Consider the following 17,272-nt stretch of genomic DNA (forward strand, 5'->3'; position numbering starts at 1 on the left):
AATATGTACCATAGGAAAGGCACTTTAGTAAAATTTGAGATGCTTTTTTCTTATGGTGGACTTCTTTCATGTACTCCAGAACAGTAAAACACTGGGCGATCCTTAGGGCTGTTTTTATTGCTTCTGCTCTTTTACAGGCTCATTTTATTGTGGTCATAATACAGCACCAGGAAGAACTCCTTAGGTAGCCATAGAAATCATTTTTAACTAACATAAGTCTTTCCTGGACCCGTTTGGAGGTTCTGTGGCCCTAAATCAGCCTGGGATTTGTATTTCTTTCAGGGTTTCAAAGACACTATCTTAGTATCTAAATATTAGTAGCTATTTAACTCTTAAAATCAGTATACATGATTTTTGCCATTTTCAGCTATGGAGCTGTGCAGTTGAGATTTGAGAGTACGAGTTTTGCTACTCACATAACATCACAAGAAAACTATTGCAAACCATGTTTTGTGGCTTCTGCCCAGTGTCCCATAAGTAATTGTATAGCACAGAAAAATAAAATGCATTGTTCTGAGTTATTAGCAGCAGTGCAGGACTTTCTACAAGCTCTATTGAACCAAAGCAATTTATTTAGGATCCCCAAAATATCACCAAATGCTTACATAATTGGGAATAAAAAATAATTTTTCTTAGTTACCTAAATACATTTATTTCCATTATCAGCTATTGCTAGTGCATTTTTTTTTTCTGTGAAGGTCATCCTGTTAATGGGCTCTTTTCTTCACATCACTTTGCTATTGTTTGTTTTACCACAAAGACAGAAATCATAATTTTTTTCAGGGAAAGAACAATGCAAGTTACTTGAGAAGACAACACATGATTTATAATTCTTTGAAAATTCTGTAAATATTTTAAATTGTTCTAAAAATAACAGCAGTCAAATGTTCTAAATGTTGTTTAAAAATGTGCTTTTTGTTATGGTTGTTTTTAATAAGTGTTCAATATTTATGAATCTCTGGTTTTCCTCTAAATATTGACATTTGTTAGTCATTACCAGGAATACTGTATGTTTAAAAGTTGCCAACTAGTAAACTTTAAAAATATCTGGAAATTATTCCTTAGATTTATGCAAACTTTGAATTGGCTATTTAAATCTTAAAAAGGCTGCATTTTTTAAAATCTCTGAGGCTGATGGATCATCTACAGGCAGCATGTACTGATGGACCTCTTTTACAGTTTTAAGTATATTTTATTGTTAGTAACACCACCAGTCTTTTATGGGAAAGGTGATTCACTGTGTCTGACAAAGGGCAAAGCCAATCTTAGTGTTTACTAAAATTACAGAACTTCTGCATATTGGTTGAATAAATGCTTATTGGGCACCTTTTATTCTATGCTAAGAATACAAAGATTAAGACAGCACTTGCCCTCAAGGAATTTATGCCTTGAGTATATCTCTTTATATCTTTGTTTGTTTGTTTGTTTTCCCCTGTATAACCAAATATTGAAATGTTATTTTAGAGTTATTAGGCACAAAGGTTGACGAGTTTCAGGGGAGGTAGCAGCATGTGGTGAGCAGACTGTGACTATGAAAAAGAAATGAAAACTAAAGGTTTTAGCAGAAGAAACCTTTGTTTCTCCTTTTTTGTTTTCAAACATTTTTTCTTCTAGAGGAATAGTCATTACAGGAAATCACGTGTGTAGTGTAAATGCCTTAAAAATAGCTGTATTAAAGGAACGATAAAGAGAAATGGCAGTGGCAACAAGATGACCAGGACATTTTATTATTTTTCTTTAAGAATATGCCTGGGCGGACTGGTTAAATTGAGTTAAGGTTGGCCTACTTTATAAGCTGGTAGCTCTGCAAGTTGCAGTGGCTGTCTCAGGTCCTTAGATACTAAATAAACAGTGGGAAATTCTGTCTCATGAACATATATTAACATAAACCTACTTCAAATGCTGATTTTAAATGTATGAAAATATCGAAGGATGTTATAATTTTATTTTCTACTGAGTTAAATTCCTAACATATGAATACCCTTGCTTTTAGTAATGAAGCAAGGCCAGACTTTCAGATAAAGGTGGAAGTATATAGTTGCTGTACAGAAGAGTCTTCTATAACCAACACACCAAAAAAATTAGCTAAGAAACTGAAGACATCTCTAAGTAAAGCTACAGGGAAGAAAATAAATTCATTGCTTCAAGAAGATCATGAAGCATGTTTGTCCTTCGGTTCTGTTATTTCGTAAGTTTCTAATACAATATTTATAGTGACATAGGATAATTATATATTTGTGACATTTTAAAGTATTGTATGTGGAGTGTATGCTTACATTTTAAATGGGAAAAACGTCCTGAAGCAAAAACAAAACTTGGCTGTCTGACATTTACCCAGCTGAGGTATCCTTAATACCTTACTTTGAAAGCAGGAATTTGGGTGACAGTGTATTTTTAGTGATTTGGAATTCCAGTATTTACCAGAAAGATGAAATGTTTTTCTTTTCTTTATTTTTAATATATTTTATTGATTTTTAGAGAGAGGGGAAGGGAGAGGGAGAGAGAGAGAAACATTGATTGACTGCCTCCTGCACACCCCCTACTGTAGGGGCTAGAGCCTGCAACCTGGGTGTGTGCCCTGACTGGGAATACAACAGGCCACCTTTTGGTGCCCCAACTAACTGAGCAATGGTGGCCAGGGCTGAAATGTTTTTCTTGAAAAGGGACTATCTTATATGTCAAAGTATTTGTTACATATCAGTCTGCCAATTGGATTTCTATATGCCATGCTTTATTCTTACAGATTTTTAAAAATATTTTATCTTTATCACAAAACCACATCACCATTATCACACTTAACAAAATAAAAAATAAGTCCTTAATATCACCTGATACCTGGTCTGTATTCAAATTGCCACAATTCTGTAAAAGTCCTTTTATGATTTGTTTGTGTAAATCAGGATCTAATAAGGTCTACAGTGTTGCATTACAATGACTCTTTTAATCCTTAACAATTTCCTGTCTTTTTTTCTTGCTATTATTTATTGAAGAGACCAGATCTTGTAAAATTTCCCATATTTCTAATTTAGTTAATTGCATATTTGTGGTGGTTGAACATCTTTTTCTATCCTTTGCATTTCCTACAACTAGGGAGTAGATCTAGAGAACTGATTAGGTTCAGGTTCTCTTTTAGGGCAATAATACTTCATATTGATTCTGTATACTTCCTACTATCTGCCATTAGGAAGTCTTGTCCCACTTTTAGTCGTGTTAAAATTGATCAGTGGGTTCAGATGTTGCCAGCCTGATTTATCTGTTATAAAGTTCCCTATCAATCTTTTATCTAATGGTTTTAGCAACCATTACTGATCATTCATTATTTCATTAGGGATTGTAATTTGGTGACTTTCTAAATTTTTCCTTTTTTTAAAACCTGGCATTCTTTCAGAGAAGAACTTCCCTTCACAAACTCCCTGGATATAAATGCAAAAAAACTGATGAAGGAAAGGCAGGAAAAAATACTTGCTTTTTTTCTTTACCCAGTTTAGAATAATAAGTTGATATCCTTGCAACCATGGAGGTGATCAATGTTATCTTTTATTTGAACTCTTGAATTTTTATATATTTGTGGCTCAATCTGTTATAGGTATTATTCTCTTTGAAGCCAAACTGTCCCTTATTTGATCTATGGGAAGCTTTTAAGCTGCCTCCTTCATCATTTTGACACAACCTAGCCTCTGATAGCTTCTTTGCTTTATGAACAAGATGTTCCACATTCACCTTGTATTTTTCTGCCCAGACTTGGAATTACCGTTTCTTCAAGGAGCCCTGGTTTCTTTCAGATACTTTCTTTAAACATTGTGTTTGTTGATTCACAAATCATTTGATGTTTATGTTTCTTGGGAAAACTGTTGATGGGGCTACATTCCTAGAGTTTCTTTGCATGTCTTAGTAGAGTTGGCTGTTCAGCATGCCAATAATTTTACTATAATTACCAAAAACCTAAAATGTTTTAGGTATAGATCCTGGAAATATCAATCATCAGAATGTAATTAAGTAACTTTTTATGTCAGATATATTTCATGTGAAAAATGCCTTGGGAGTCTATCAGGTATTATGGCTTTCAGTCTGTTTTGATTGAGACCCATGGCAAGAAATACATTTTACATTATGACTGAGTACACAGCTCTATAAGCAGATTTCATGAAGCAATACTTAGCCCTTGCTATTTATATTATAATTATCTGACTTTTAAACTCTAGTTATTTGCAGTGTTTAAAAAAATGCTGTTTATGAATTATTAAATTGATTTCATGATCCATGAATAGGTCCCATCCACTGAAAAACAGTCATAGGAGATGTAAGACTTTCCTATTACAAGTGTCCTTAAAAAGGAGGAAAGGGGCCCGCATATTTTCCTTCTTTTGAATTAAGGCCATTTTAAACGTTTTCCAGGTGAAGGCTATGTCTAGCATTGTTTGAAAGATGCTTTGATTCAACCATCTATAATCCCTCTGTAAAGGGGGAAAATGATGACAATGTAATTATATCTAACTCCATAAGATCATTATGAGAATCTAAAAGATAATTCCTGAACTTGGTACATGGTAAGCATTTAATAAATGTTGCTCTTACCATTATTGCTACTATTTTTACTGTTCTGAGAGCATTACTTTTTCTGAACTTTGTTTTCAAGCTTGTGCTTAAGCGTTGCAGTTTAGAAACTTGATACAGGATTGTAAAATATAGAAAGATATTTTAGAATTTAAAGTCACTGTTTATAATTTATAGAAGATAATATGAGTGATATTAGGACTTGTATTTAAGCTATCTCTCTCTGCCAAGCCCAGAGGAATTATTTAGAATAAAGTTTTTGATATTAAGTCCTCTGTAGCGGGCCTGACATTTGTTGAAGTTTTCCTTCTATTTAGAGTTGTCGTTCTACTTGCTTTATACCTGAGTCCAAACAATAATTTTCTTTATGAAACAACTTCCCATGAACCTTGCGTGCCATTTATTTATGCCATTGAAGTTAGTCAAAAGATAGAATAGAACCTTTTACAGCATTTTACCAAATCATGTTCTCCTAATACCAGCCTCCTATTGCACTTCTGGTGTGGATCAGGATGCATGAGGTTAACCTCACAGCCCAGGTCTGTTCTTATCTGGTACTTCCTTAGCACCATGATACGAGGTTGACATTAGCATCAGCAATTAGAATGCTTAGGGGATCAACTTTATTTATTTATCAATAATCTAGTTTAAGATTACTGCAAAGATTCCTAATACAGCTTTTAATTTTTAGCCAAAATGGGCACAAAAGATCAAATTTGGGCAATATATATCTTAAATAATATGGCATGTGACCAGATACAGCTGTTCTTCCTGACAAAAGTGCATTTTTTTCAGATACCATTTAAAATAGTGATTTATTTTTTCATAACATTTTTGGACAACCCCCCCCCCCATACCAAATCTTATAACAATTGGCCCATTTGATGTAAAAATGTAGCTGATTAAACTTTTGGGAACTCAATATTAAGGTTGGCTGAAAGGAATGAATGTCATGTTTTAGTAAGAAAATGTTATCCTGACAAGAATGTTTTAAAAGTGAGATCATTGTTGGTTTTGGAAGCATTGCCATTGTAATTAGTCATGGTTTAAAAATGAAGTAACTTGAAATATCATCAGAAAGTATTGTTTGATCTAAAAGAAGACAGTGAACATTTTTGGTAATTTTTAACTTGCCCCTCATGTGATTTCATTTATTCGTTTTATGTGGGGAATTTAGCTTACTGAAATTCCTTTAGCGAGATTTTCCGTGCCTCTAATAGCTGAATTAACTACCTTATGCTTCTTAAAAAGTATTTAGTACATGATTTTTCATTGTGCAAATAAATATACATCATTTTAAACAATCATCTTGTGGAAGCTGGTAAAATTGAAAATGATTATTTACTTGACAAAAAGGTGTATTAACTTTTAAAAAAAGCCACTACACTACATTTTAAATTAGATTTAAGTTACAAAACAAGTGTACTGATAACCTGTCCAGGATAAATGGGCTGTTTATGTTTTGAGGAATAAGGGTATTAATGGTTCAGTAGTGAAAGATGACGCAGGGTTCAAACCTAACTAACGAATTACTCAGCTATTGAATATATTTTTTTCATTTATTTAAAGATCTTAGAAATGGTTATTCAGTAGTTACGGCATGTGGTACAATGGATTCAAAGGTTAGTGTGTCATGCTCCCTGCATTCAAAATTCTTGCAGTAGAAAATGCTGACTGTTTCTGTTTTAATAGAAAAAATACCTTAATTTTAAACAATTTCTTAATGAAGTATAAAGATACTGAGTACAGTAGAGTAGGCTTCTCTCTTTATATACCGCTTGCTAGCTGCAGGCAAGTTAATTACATTCTTCGAACTTGAGTTTCTTCATCTGAATATATCTACCCTGCCTTCCTCAAGTAGTTATTGTAAATCTTTAAAAAGATATCACTCGGCAGAGTGTCTTAAACTGCACATAAGTTTATGGAGTATCATCATGCTTTGTATGTCTCCGATTTTTAGGGGAAGTTTTCATCCCCTACCACTTCACCACATTTATTATTTCATTACAAAGTAATACAAATTTGAGAAATATAATCTAGAAGAGAGAACAGTTATTCATAGTTCAGCCACTCTAAATCAAATACTTTCTATAGTTTTGAACTGATATTTTTCTTCCAGGTTTTTAAATACGTAGCTTTAGGGGAGATTTAGATAGTCATAAGTAGACGTTATAGTCAGCTTTGTTGAGGGTCATCACAGTCTTCACAAAATCATTTTAATGAACATATATTATCACCTGGCTCTGTCATCGTTTATGTAACCATTCTTAGAGGAGGCTATCAATAACTTTTTTCATATTGTTATTTTCACCGTCATTCATTGAGAATAGAGGCAAGTGTCTTACATGTTTACCTTAAAGTAGTTGAGGGAAAGATGTCTTAGTCACAATTATTTCCTCAGGCCTGAGACAAAAATGTGAGCATTTGTTTTGATCGCCACATGCTTGTAGCCTGTGCGGCCACAGGGCTGCTCGCTGGGCAGGCCCCTCGCCCGCGCGCTCGGGCCCGGCAGCCTGCCCCCAGCGCCGCCTGCGCACACTGCTAGCATTTTACATTCCTCCATGCGCTGAGGTGATGCCATTCCCACGTGAAGAATACGCAAGTGTTTTTAGTGGTCAGTGAGAATCAATTACAATGTTGCTCCTAAAAACAAAACCAAACGTTTCTTCCCTCTCTTTTCCTCCTTCTTGCCTCCCACCATTTCAAGCATTTTTCTTGATGGACTTAAAATCCATGTAGACTGTCCACCGACTCCCTGAACCTCTCGGTTTCATGGCCCCCTTGCCTCCAGTGACCTTGTCCTCGTGCCCTTTTCAGCCATCCATCCCAGGAGCGCACCGTGGTCTTATCGTTACGGGTAATGCACACGCTCTACCATCTCCGTGGTAGGTTTTCCACTCTCTCTACCACTTGCCCCCTTCCCCGCTTGCTCCCTTCAGTGCTCTGACTCCAGCTTAGCTCAGGCTCCGTGATTTACCATTTTACTCTTCCCTGGCATTTTTCTCCTTTTGTCATACTTAACATTGAAAAACTCCAACCTTGGTTAAATTTTACTTTTAGCTCCTCTGCACCTGTATCATGACAAAAAGAGTTGTACTGACCGGTCTCGCTTTAGACACATGGTCACTAACCGTAAGTGAGCTTTCAGTAGGACTGAGCAATCCTGTTTCCCTAGCCTTCCACTCCGCCTCACTTCAGGGTAAGCCTTTCCAGTAAGGATGTTACTCTCTCTTCTGAAACCTCCAACACCTCTCTCCACTCCTGTTCAGAGCTGATGACTGTTGCGTGTATCACCGACACTGCTGCAGCAATCGGAAGAGAACTTGATATCTACAGAATCTACTAGAATTTGAATCTTTACTTGCCGCTTTCCTTTGTGAACTGCCTTTGCCTCATCTCAGGCCACCTACGTGTGCACTGGATTGCATTTTCTCAACTACTCGAAAATACACACCACCCCCCGCCTCTACATCATTTTTTCTCAAACATCCTGAAATACCTCTCATTTCTCCTGTCCATTCACAGCTGTCTTTTACAGAAAAGGGAGCTTTTTATATGCCCTGTCCCCACTTTTCCTCCTCCCATTCTCTCCCGGACCGTTGTAGTCGGCTCCCATCCGGTTGCCTCCGTCCCACCCTGCAGAAAATGCAGCCTTGTCAAGGTCAGCAGTGATCTCCATGTTCCCGGAGCCTGTGGTCGGTTGTTAGCACTGCTTTTCCGGGACCTTTTGGCGTCATGTAACACAGTTGATCACTCTCCCTGAAAGACTTTTAACTTGCCTTCTAGGATACCACTTCCTTGAGTTTTCTTCTACCTTAGTGATTGTCCCTCACCTGTCTCCCTTGTTCATTGCTCTTCAACTCAGTCTGAAATGATGGAGTGTTTGTGCCCCAGAATTCAGTCCTTGGGCTTTCTTTAACTTTCTAACTTTCGTTAAATTCTATGTACTGGTAACTTCTAAATTTAATTCTCCAAAGTTTTTTCCTCTCCTAACTCCAGAATCAAATATCCAGCTGCCTACCCTTTATACAATCTAGATATCTAAAAAAAAAAAATCTCAAACTTAACTTTCCAAAACTAAATTCTTACTTTCCATATTATTCTTCTCTTAGCCTCATTGTAGTTAATAACAGTTCCATTTTTCAAGTTGCTCGGGCTGAAAGCCTTGGAGTTGTCCTTGACTCTTTCTTTCACATTCGTCCAATGAAGGGTCTTACCGCTTCTCACCGCCCTGCCAGCTCCCACCGTGTTCCAGGCCTTCATCAGCTCTAGACTGGTCAACTGCAGTAGCTTTCTAGGTCGCATCTCCATTTTCACTCTCTTGGCCTCTGTGGTCTGTTACCCATACAGCAGCAAAATATGCAAGTCGGATCGTAGCACATAGCTCAAAACCTACCATTTGCTTCCCATTTCACTCAGAATAAAATCCAGTGGTTTTGTCATCCCCTACACAGCACTGTCATGCACACTGTCTGCCTCCCGCTTGCCTTTGGACGTCTCCCTCTCCCTCTCCCTCCCTGTACTCCAGCCACACTAGCCTCTTGTCACACACACACCTAGTATCACTTCCTTGCACCAGTTATCCACTCATTGTCAATAACCTCTTCCTGAAAATAAAAAAATGCACTAAAATGCTAACAGGGAGTCTATTTCCCATTATTTTAAATGGAAAAAATGATAATGCAGTTCCATAAAGCCTATATATCAGTGGCAAATTATGTTGAAATAATACTTTAACTATTACACCCTAATTACCAAACAGCAAATATGATTGTTAATAGGCAGTTTGTGTATAGCAGTGTTTGCTCTTTCATTGTAATTGCTAGTCTCAATTGTTTTAATTCTTTCTCCATAGTTTTCTTTAATATTTCCTTAACTATTTGGGGGGGGTCAGACTCATAGTCTAACACTAGGGAAAAAACGAGCTAATTATGAAAGGCACTGTAAATACTTGTCAGGATAAGTGAGTAACAGCAGAGAATGGCCACACTAAGTATGAATCCGGTGCTCTTAGCTCGAGCAACAGTGGAGATTTGTTGATACTTAGTGAACTTTTCCAAAATTGTACATATGAGTCTGACATTATACCAGTTGTATTCAGAATGTAACTTGAAACTTTACTTATGCATTGTTTTGTTTAAAAAAAAGTTTTGGAGACAGAAACATAAATTTTCCTATATAAACTCTGACAAAAAACATTGGGTATTGAGAGATATCTCTGGTCTATGATGGTTGTATATTAAAACCAAGATAGCCTGGCTGGCGTGGCTCAGTGGTTGAGCATCCACTATGATCCAAGAGATCACAGTTCAATTCCAGGTCAGGGCACATGGAATTGTTTTGGGCTCAATCCCCAGCAGGGTGCGTGCAGGAGGCAGCCGACCAATGACGCTCACCATTGATGTTTCTCTCTCTCCCTCTCCCTTCCTCTCTCTCTGAAGTCAATAAAAATATAGTTTTAGTTTTTTAAAAAAAACAAACAAGATAAACCATCATGCTGCATACCTTATACAGCGATGTATATCAATTATTTCTCAATATAACTGGGAAAAACGAGGTGTTCTCAAAGTGAGTAACATTCTGTGGGGTGTGGCATTATTTATTAAGGAAGCCGATGCATTGCATACTTACTACCTATATACATATTTTGTCTTGTAATAGAGATTTTATTAAAGATTTAGTAAGAGACAAAGAAGGTTTATGAAACATAACCTGGCACAGTTAATAAAGATTCCCATCAGACTTCTCTCTTTGTCTCTAAAGTTTGTCTATATTTCTGTCTGTCCATCTGTTTGTCTTCTTTTTTTAAAACATGCTCCTTAATGTTTTAAATGTTAATATTTTTACTATTTTGGAAAATTAAAAAGCCATGAAAAGTCTTAAGATTACTAGCCTGGCCGGTGTGGCTCAGTGGTTGAGCTTCAACCCATGAACTAGATCACAGTTTGATTCCCCATCAGGGCTCATGTCTGGGTTTTGGGCTCAATCCGCAGTAGGGGGGTGCAGGAGGCAGCTGATGGGTGATTCTCATCATTGATGTTTCTCTCTCTCCTCTTCCTTCCTCTCTCTGAAATCAATAAAAATGAAACATAAAAAAGTTAAGATTACTAACACAGAAAATACAGTTATTGAACAAAAACTTACTTTTTATCAGGGTGTCAGGATATGGAATTTATCATCAAAATTTTTAGATGCTTTGGCAATAGTGCTATTTTAACAAAGGTGGCATAATGGAAAAATGGGACTAGTAATGAAATCCCCCATTACCTGATACTATAGATAAAAATTCCAAATCTTTAAAGTTAGTAAGCCAGAAAAAAGAGATTTAGTCTTGCCTCAGGAAATGAATATGAGTAGGATACCGTCACTCCCCTTCTTACTGATCTCCAGTGACTTCCCACGTCACCTGGAACCTGGAACACAACCCACCCTTCTCCTGGGGCTCTCAGTCTTAGGCGATCTAATCCCTGCCTGTACTGACCATGTTTTCCACTCGCTCGCTTTGCTTCAGCCCCACTTGTGTTCTTTCAGCCACTTTGCACATGCTGCTCTCTGCTTACAGCGTTTTTCTGCATTCTCTGCTTGTTCCCATCCTTTTATTCATAACCGTTAGCTCTGCAGAGAACCCTTTCCCGATTCCCCTGTCTATCATAGGTCCTCAGTACTGTGCTTTCCTACCTGTTGTTTCTTTCACAGAAAGAGTTTCATTGTAGCTTTCAAATGCCAATGTTTGATTTATCCCTCTACTTTTTCCCTCTCCTGCATCAGAATATAATACTGAGTCTCGTTTACCATGAATGCCCATCACCTTGCATAACACTTGGCACATATTAGGTGTTCAGTTAATATTTTTGAATGGGGATCCTTTTAAAGAAACATTTGTAAGTTAAACCAGATATTTTTCAGATGTTCTTAAGATGAAATAGCATAAAGAGATAAAGAGCTGATTAATCATTTATGTTAACTTTAAACTGTCATTCATAACATCTAAATGTGTTTTTTTCATTTTTTTATTTTGGTAAAATATACATAACATAAAATTTACCATTTTCACCATTTTTAAGTATATGGTTCAATGGCTTTAAGTACATACACAATGGCATGCAACCACTACCACCATTTATTTCCAGAACTTTTTTATCTTCCTAAACCGAAACTCTGTACCATTAAACAATAACACTCGGGTTCCCTGTCCGCCCAGCCCCTGGAAATCTGCATTCTCCTTTCTGCCTCTATGAATTTAACTTTTCTAGGTACCTCATATAAGTGCAGTCATACAGTGTTTGTCCTTTGTGACTGATTTCATTAAGCACGATGTCGTTGCAGTTCATCCATGTTGTATCATGTGTCAGAATTTTCTTCCTTTTTAATGCTGAATAACTTTTCATGATATGTATATACATTTTGTTTATCTTTTCACCCTTGAATGGACACTTGGGCTTCTTCCACTATTGGGCTATTGTGAATAATGCTGCTATTGTCATGGGTTTACATGTATCTATTTGAGTCCCTACTTTCAGTTCTTTTGGGTATATACCTGGAAGTAGAATTGTTGAATTATATGGTAATTCTATGTCTAATCTTTTGAGGAACCACCATACTGTTTTCCATAGTGGCTACACAATTTTATATTCCTGTCAGCAATGCACAAAGGTTCCAATTTGTCCACATCCTGGCCAGCATTTGTTATTTTCTATTTTTCTGTTTTTCTTTGTTTTTTTGTTTTGTTTTGTTTTTGTTTTTATTAATAGCCATCCTCATGGCTTTGAATCACTAATGATCTTGAGCATTTTTTCATGTCTTTATTGGCCATTTGTATATCTCTTTTTAAGAAATGTCTGTTCAAGTCCTTTCCCCATTTTTAAATCAGGTTTATTTTTTTGTTGTCGGACATCTAAGTATTTTATGCAATAGAAATTATACTAGTGTATTTAAAACATGTCTCCTTCCTCACTATCAGTGGTGCAAAGTATCATTTACTAGCTCATACTGCACTGACCTTGGAAAATGCTGAGGACAATTTCAAGACCCATAATCTGTCTATTAATGGAAATGGTAAGTACGTTACATATGTTATGTTGATATATATGTGGTGACAGTAATAACTTCTAATTTTAATATGTTCCCCTGAAATGGATATTGGCTTAAATAATGTAGGCATGAGTGATTCTGTGGGTTTTCCAAATATGTCCATCCCTTGTCCCCAAAAGTGAACAGTTTATTTTCCTCTGTCCATGTTATTTGCCAGAGATTTGTTTGTGAGGCCAGCTTAGTGAGAACAGAAAGATTTTTTATATTCTGAACCCTTGTCTTTGACTTGAAATTGATGACTTCACCACCTTCTAGTTGGCAGTCAAAGACCTGTCTTATTTTTAAATTTGATATTGAGGAAGCCAACCCTTAGGGCTAAATTAATCTTAACCCTTTTCTCTCTGGATGATATTGGTAGTTGTAGTTTATCCAAAAGAAATATATAGCAATATATAGAAATAATTATTTTAGTTTACATATTCTATATTATTGTGAGAGTTGTAATAAAATCTGCTGATTATGGATTTTTCTAGTACTCTTTGATTCACACAGTTTTTAATTGTGTATTTTATTCCACTTTTACCTCAAACTACCTATTTTTATGTTGTAGATATGCTTCTTTTAACAGGATTATGTATTAGACTTTTATTTTTATCCAAGTTGACAATATTTATGGGTATTTTTTAATGGAGCATTTAGTCATTTTGCATTTAATACCAAATAGTTTATAACCCACATTAGATCGAATATTTGTGTTTAAATCTGCCATCAGGTCCTGTGGTTTTTATTTTTATTTTTATTTGTCTTTCCTATTCCGTGGTGGTTTTTCTATTCTGTCTTGCCTTTTAAAGGTTTGGTCATTTCATCATTTCATTTTTTCCTTGTTCTAATTAAAGTTATAATTCTTGTTCCCATCTTTTAGAAATTGCATCTAGAAATATTATTAATAATACTTATGAAAGTATAAAATTAAAAAGTAGTTCTACCTTTCCCTTGGACAATGCAAGGACTTTAGAACAGTTAAACTCCGTTTCTTTGACCTATGTGCTATTGTTATGTATCATAATTCTATTTGATTTTTAAATTTTACAAAATGTTTTATGCATTTAATGTTTATTTAGATTCACCTACATGTTTCTGTGGACTATTTACATCTTAAACCTGACATCTGGGATCATTTTCCTTCTCCTTGAAGGATAATTTAGAATTTCTTCTAGTCTTTTCTGCTGGTGTCATACTTCTTGATTCTTTGTTTTTGTGTGAAGATGACTTTATTTTGCTTCATTGTTGAAAGTAACTTTTTTACAGAGTATTGAAATTTGGCAGTTTAAAAAATTTTTTTACTGTTAAAGACATAATTCCACTATCTTCTGGCTTCTTTTACTAGCTGTTGAAAATAATTTGTCAGTGTGTCGCTTCTGTGAAGGTAACTTTCTGTTTTCTTGTTGTCTTTGGTTTTCTGAAGTTTCACTATGACATAGGTGCAGAATTTTATTTATGCTGCTTTTGGAAAGGCCGAGTCTGAGTTTCTCTGTACCCCTCCCATCCCCATCTCCAGGCAGTGGGAATTCTGGGCAGCAGGGTAGGTTTACTTCTGGCTCACTACTATCCTGTTACTGATTCCTTTGGGATAATAGCTTAGTATGAGGAAAATCTCCCATTAAACTGCTTACATTGTTCAGAAATCAGGAGCAGATTTCTATTTTGCTTCCCTTATCATGCAAAATCATTAAATCATTAATTCAGATTTGCTGGGATTGGCAAATGCTATCAGGACAAACACAGCTTCTGTGCTCCCTTACCTCACTGGTTCTTACTTATTCAATTTGTACTGGTAATTTTTTACAGTTTTGTTACCTCTTTGTTGCTCTGGGGGGAAAAAAAAATTAAACTGTAGTTAATTAAGCATTTTCAGTAAAAGGATTAGTCTGAACAGTCTAGCCTTTTGTCACCCAAAATCTGAAGTTGCAATAATATTAGAATTATCAATTTAATCAGAAAATTTGGCAAATGAAGTTTGTTGGCATCCCATTTGTGTCATTTCTCCAGAACTATCAATATTGCTACCATATGTTGAGTACCTATTATGTGCCAGACACTGCCCTGTGATATATTACTCAGAATTCAAAAAGAAAGGAATTCTCCAGCATGTGACAACATGAATGAACCTTGAGGACATTATGCTAACTGAAATAGCCAGTCACAGGACAAATACCCAGATACTGTGTGATTCTGCTGAAATGCGGTAGCTAAAATAGTCAAACTCACAGAAGCAGAGGGAGTAGCATGGCAGTTATTAGGGGCTGGAGAAGCAGGGAATGGAAAGTTGCTAGTCAAAGGGCCTAAAGTTTCAGTTCTACAAGATGAGTAAGTTATAGAGATCTGCTGTACAACATGGTGCCTACTTGAACAGTACTGTACTGTACACTTGAAAATCTGAGAGGGTAGATCTGTTACGTGTTCTTGCCACAATAAACTAGAAATAAATAAACAAGCAAACAAGCACTTTTAAAGCAGTTTTTATCCTTAGTCACTGTGAGATGTTGTTATAAGGAAACATTACAATAAAGTGGTTAATAGTGTGGCTGTCAGCCTTGGATTCATGTTCTATTTCTACCACTGGCCAGCTCTGTGACCTTCGCAAGTTCCTCATTTCTTATCATTTACAGTTTACAGATGAGTAAAGAACTGTTTAGAGACTGTAGAACACTAGATCATACAGCTAGCAAGTGGGAGGTAGACTTTAAATAATCCAGGACAAGCTGTGCTCTTTCTGCTGTGCTTTCTGATCAGGCATGATTCCTGTTAAAGCAACTAAAGACTCAAAATACTATCGATGTGTGAATAATGGACTTGATGTTGAAAGGCCCCATTCTTTCAACCAAATCATCTTAAAAGTTGTGGAAAGGAATAAAATTCACAAAGGAGACATCACATTTAGCAGTAATTTCCCAGTTGTCTTCAATGTTCTATATTACTAGAGTCTCCTGTAATAAAATGCTCATGGGCAAATAAGCATGGGAACTGTGTGGTTATGGCCCTCAGAGAAACACAATACAGATTTACATATTAAAGACTGTAAGAAAACCTATGCTTAAAACAGTGACACCCTGAACTGTTGGAACTTGTGGATTCCACTGAAAAATAATTCAAGAAACAGTAACCTATATGCCTAAGTCTTTATGGCATAGGGGTTTTCTAAAACTGTTTTTAAATTAAACACTTGAAAGTAAATCTTATAATTAAAATGAAAAATTTTATACAGAAAAAAAGCCACCTTCTAATTTTTTCATTAATATAAGTATGTTAGTGTAATGGGGTTTTCCTAAATAAAATTATGTTACCATCTACCTAAACTGTAAAATCAAAAGGAAATACAAGAATTTTGAAATTTATAACTCAACTTTATTCTTGCTACTTGAAGGCAAAAGCCAAAATGGTATCTTGAGGTTTATATTTGCCATCAAGAAATTTTTATACTTTTTATAAAACAGTGAAACCACATTGTGGAGATTGACTCACATAGAGCTGAGATGTTATCTGGGTTCTTTCTCTTGCCTGTGTATTGTTTTTGTTGTTTCTGTCGTTTTGAAACTCCATTTTGTTCCCCATTTGAAAGTACAGATGAATTAGATAAAATCTTTTAGTAATGAAAAGTCAAACTGTTCTCAGTTCCTGTTTCATTTTATTGTGTCCTAATACCTCCCTTGGCTAGAAAAGAAGAATTGGGTATTTTGATTAAATGTGTTGCATAAGGACTAAGAGGCAGCAGTGAGAAATGGAACGGGCATGGTTTGGGGAGTGAGACTACCCTGGATGTGAAATTATGAGAAGCTTGTATTATGTGCCAGACACAATGATAGATGTCATATACACATTATCTTATTTGATTTTCACAACCCTCCTACTTAACATGGGTAGTATTTTTTTAATGAGAAATTGATACCAAGATAGATTAAATGACTAGCCAAGATGCCATATTTCTTGTCTGAAGAAGAAAGAAGCTGTGACTACATTTTGTTCCACAAAGTAACAGCTGATTGCAGGGTATGTGGAAAGGAATTCTACATCCAATATCCCCTTTTAAGGACTGCAGTCAGGAAGGAATTCTTTTTCTTGGTGGGCTATGAAATCTAAACTTATTTTACCAGAGAAACACATTGTTTCATGTGGTATTTAGGGTCCTAGTACATTACTGATAGAACTTTATGAACTGGCCTGAAAAACTAATCATCATTTATGATTCTGTTATTTTAGGAAGTGCATCCTAACTTAAAAACAACTAGCTTACAGATAGTTAGAACTTCAGTTATTAACGAATCTTGGATTACTATATAAATAAATTTGCTTTCAAATTTTAAATTCATAAATCAAAGTCTATTTCAGATGTGTTACTTGGATATATACTCTTATATAATTTTTATTTCACTTCCTGCCTATTTTAGGAAATAAGATTCTTATTTATTTGTTTATTTATTAATCCTCACCCAAGGATGTTTAGAGAGAGTGGAAGGAAGGGAGGGAGGGAGGGAAAGAGAGAGAAACAAACAGCAATGTGAGAGGGACACATCGATTGGTTGCCTCCCACACACACCCCAAGCAGGGCAGGTGATCGAACCTGCAACCCAGGTACATGCCCTTAACCAGGAGTCGAGTCGAACCCACAACCCTTTGGTGCATGGGCCAA

The 17,272-nt window shown here is 35.8% G+C and overlaps 1 protein-coding gene across 2 annotated transcripts in view; it reads left to right on the plus strand.

Annotated features, from left to right (window-relative positions):
* Positions 1-17,272, plus strand: part of RTKN2 (rhotekin 2) — a 66,422-nt gene that overhangs the window by 24,432 nt on the left and 24,718 nt on the right. For both annotated transcript variants that reach the window (XM_081158436.1, XM_081158437.1), the window contains exons 6-7: positions 1,994-2,188; positions 12,515-12,609. In XM_081158436.1, the coding sequence (XP_081014562.1) occupies positions 1,994-2,188; positions 12,515-12,609 (290 nt within the window). The remainder of the gene's footprint in view (positions 1-1,993; positions 2,189-12,514; positions 12,610-17,272) is intronic.

The sequence above is a fragment of the Miniopterus schreibersii genome (assembly GCF_964146895.1).
Source record: "Miniopterus schreibersii genome assembly, chromosome: 14".
Classification (NCBI taxonomy): domain Eukaryota; kingdom Metazoa; phylum Chordata; class Mammalia; order Chiroptera; family Miniopteridae; genus Miniopterus; species Miniopterus schreibersii.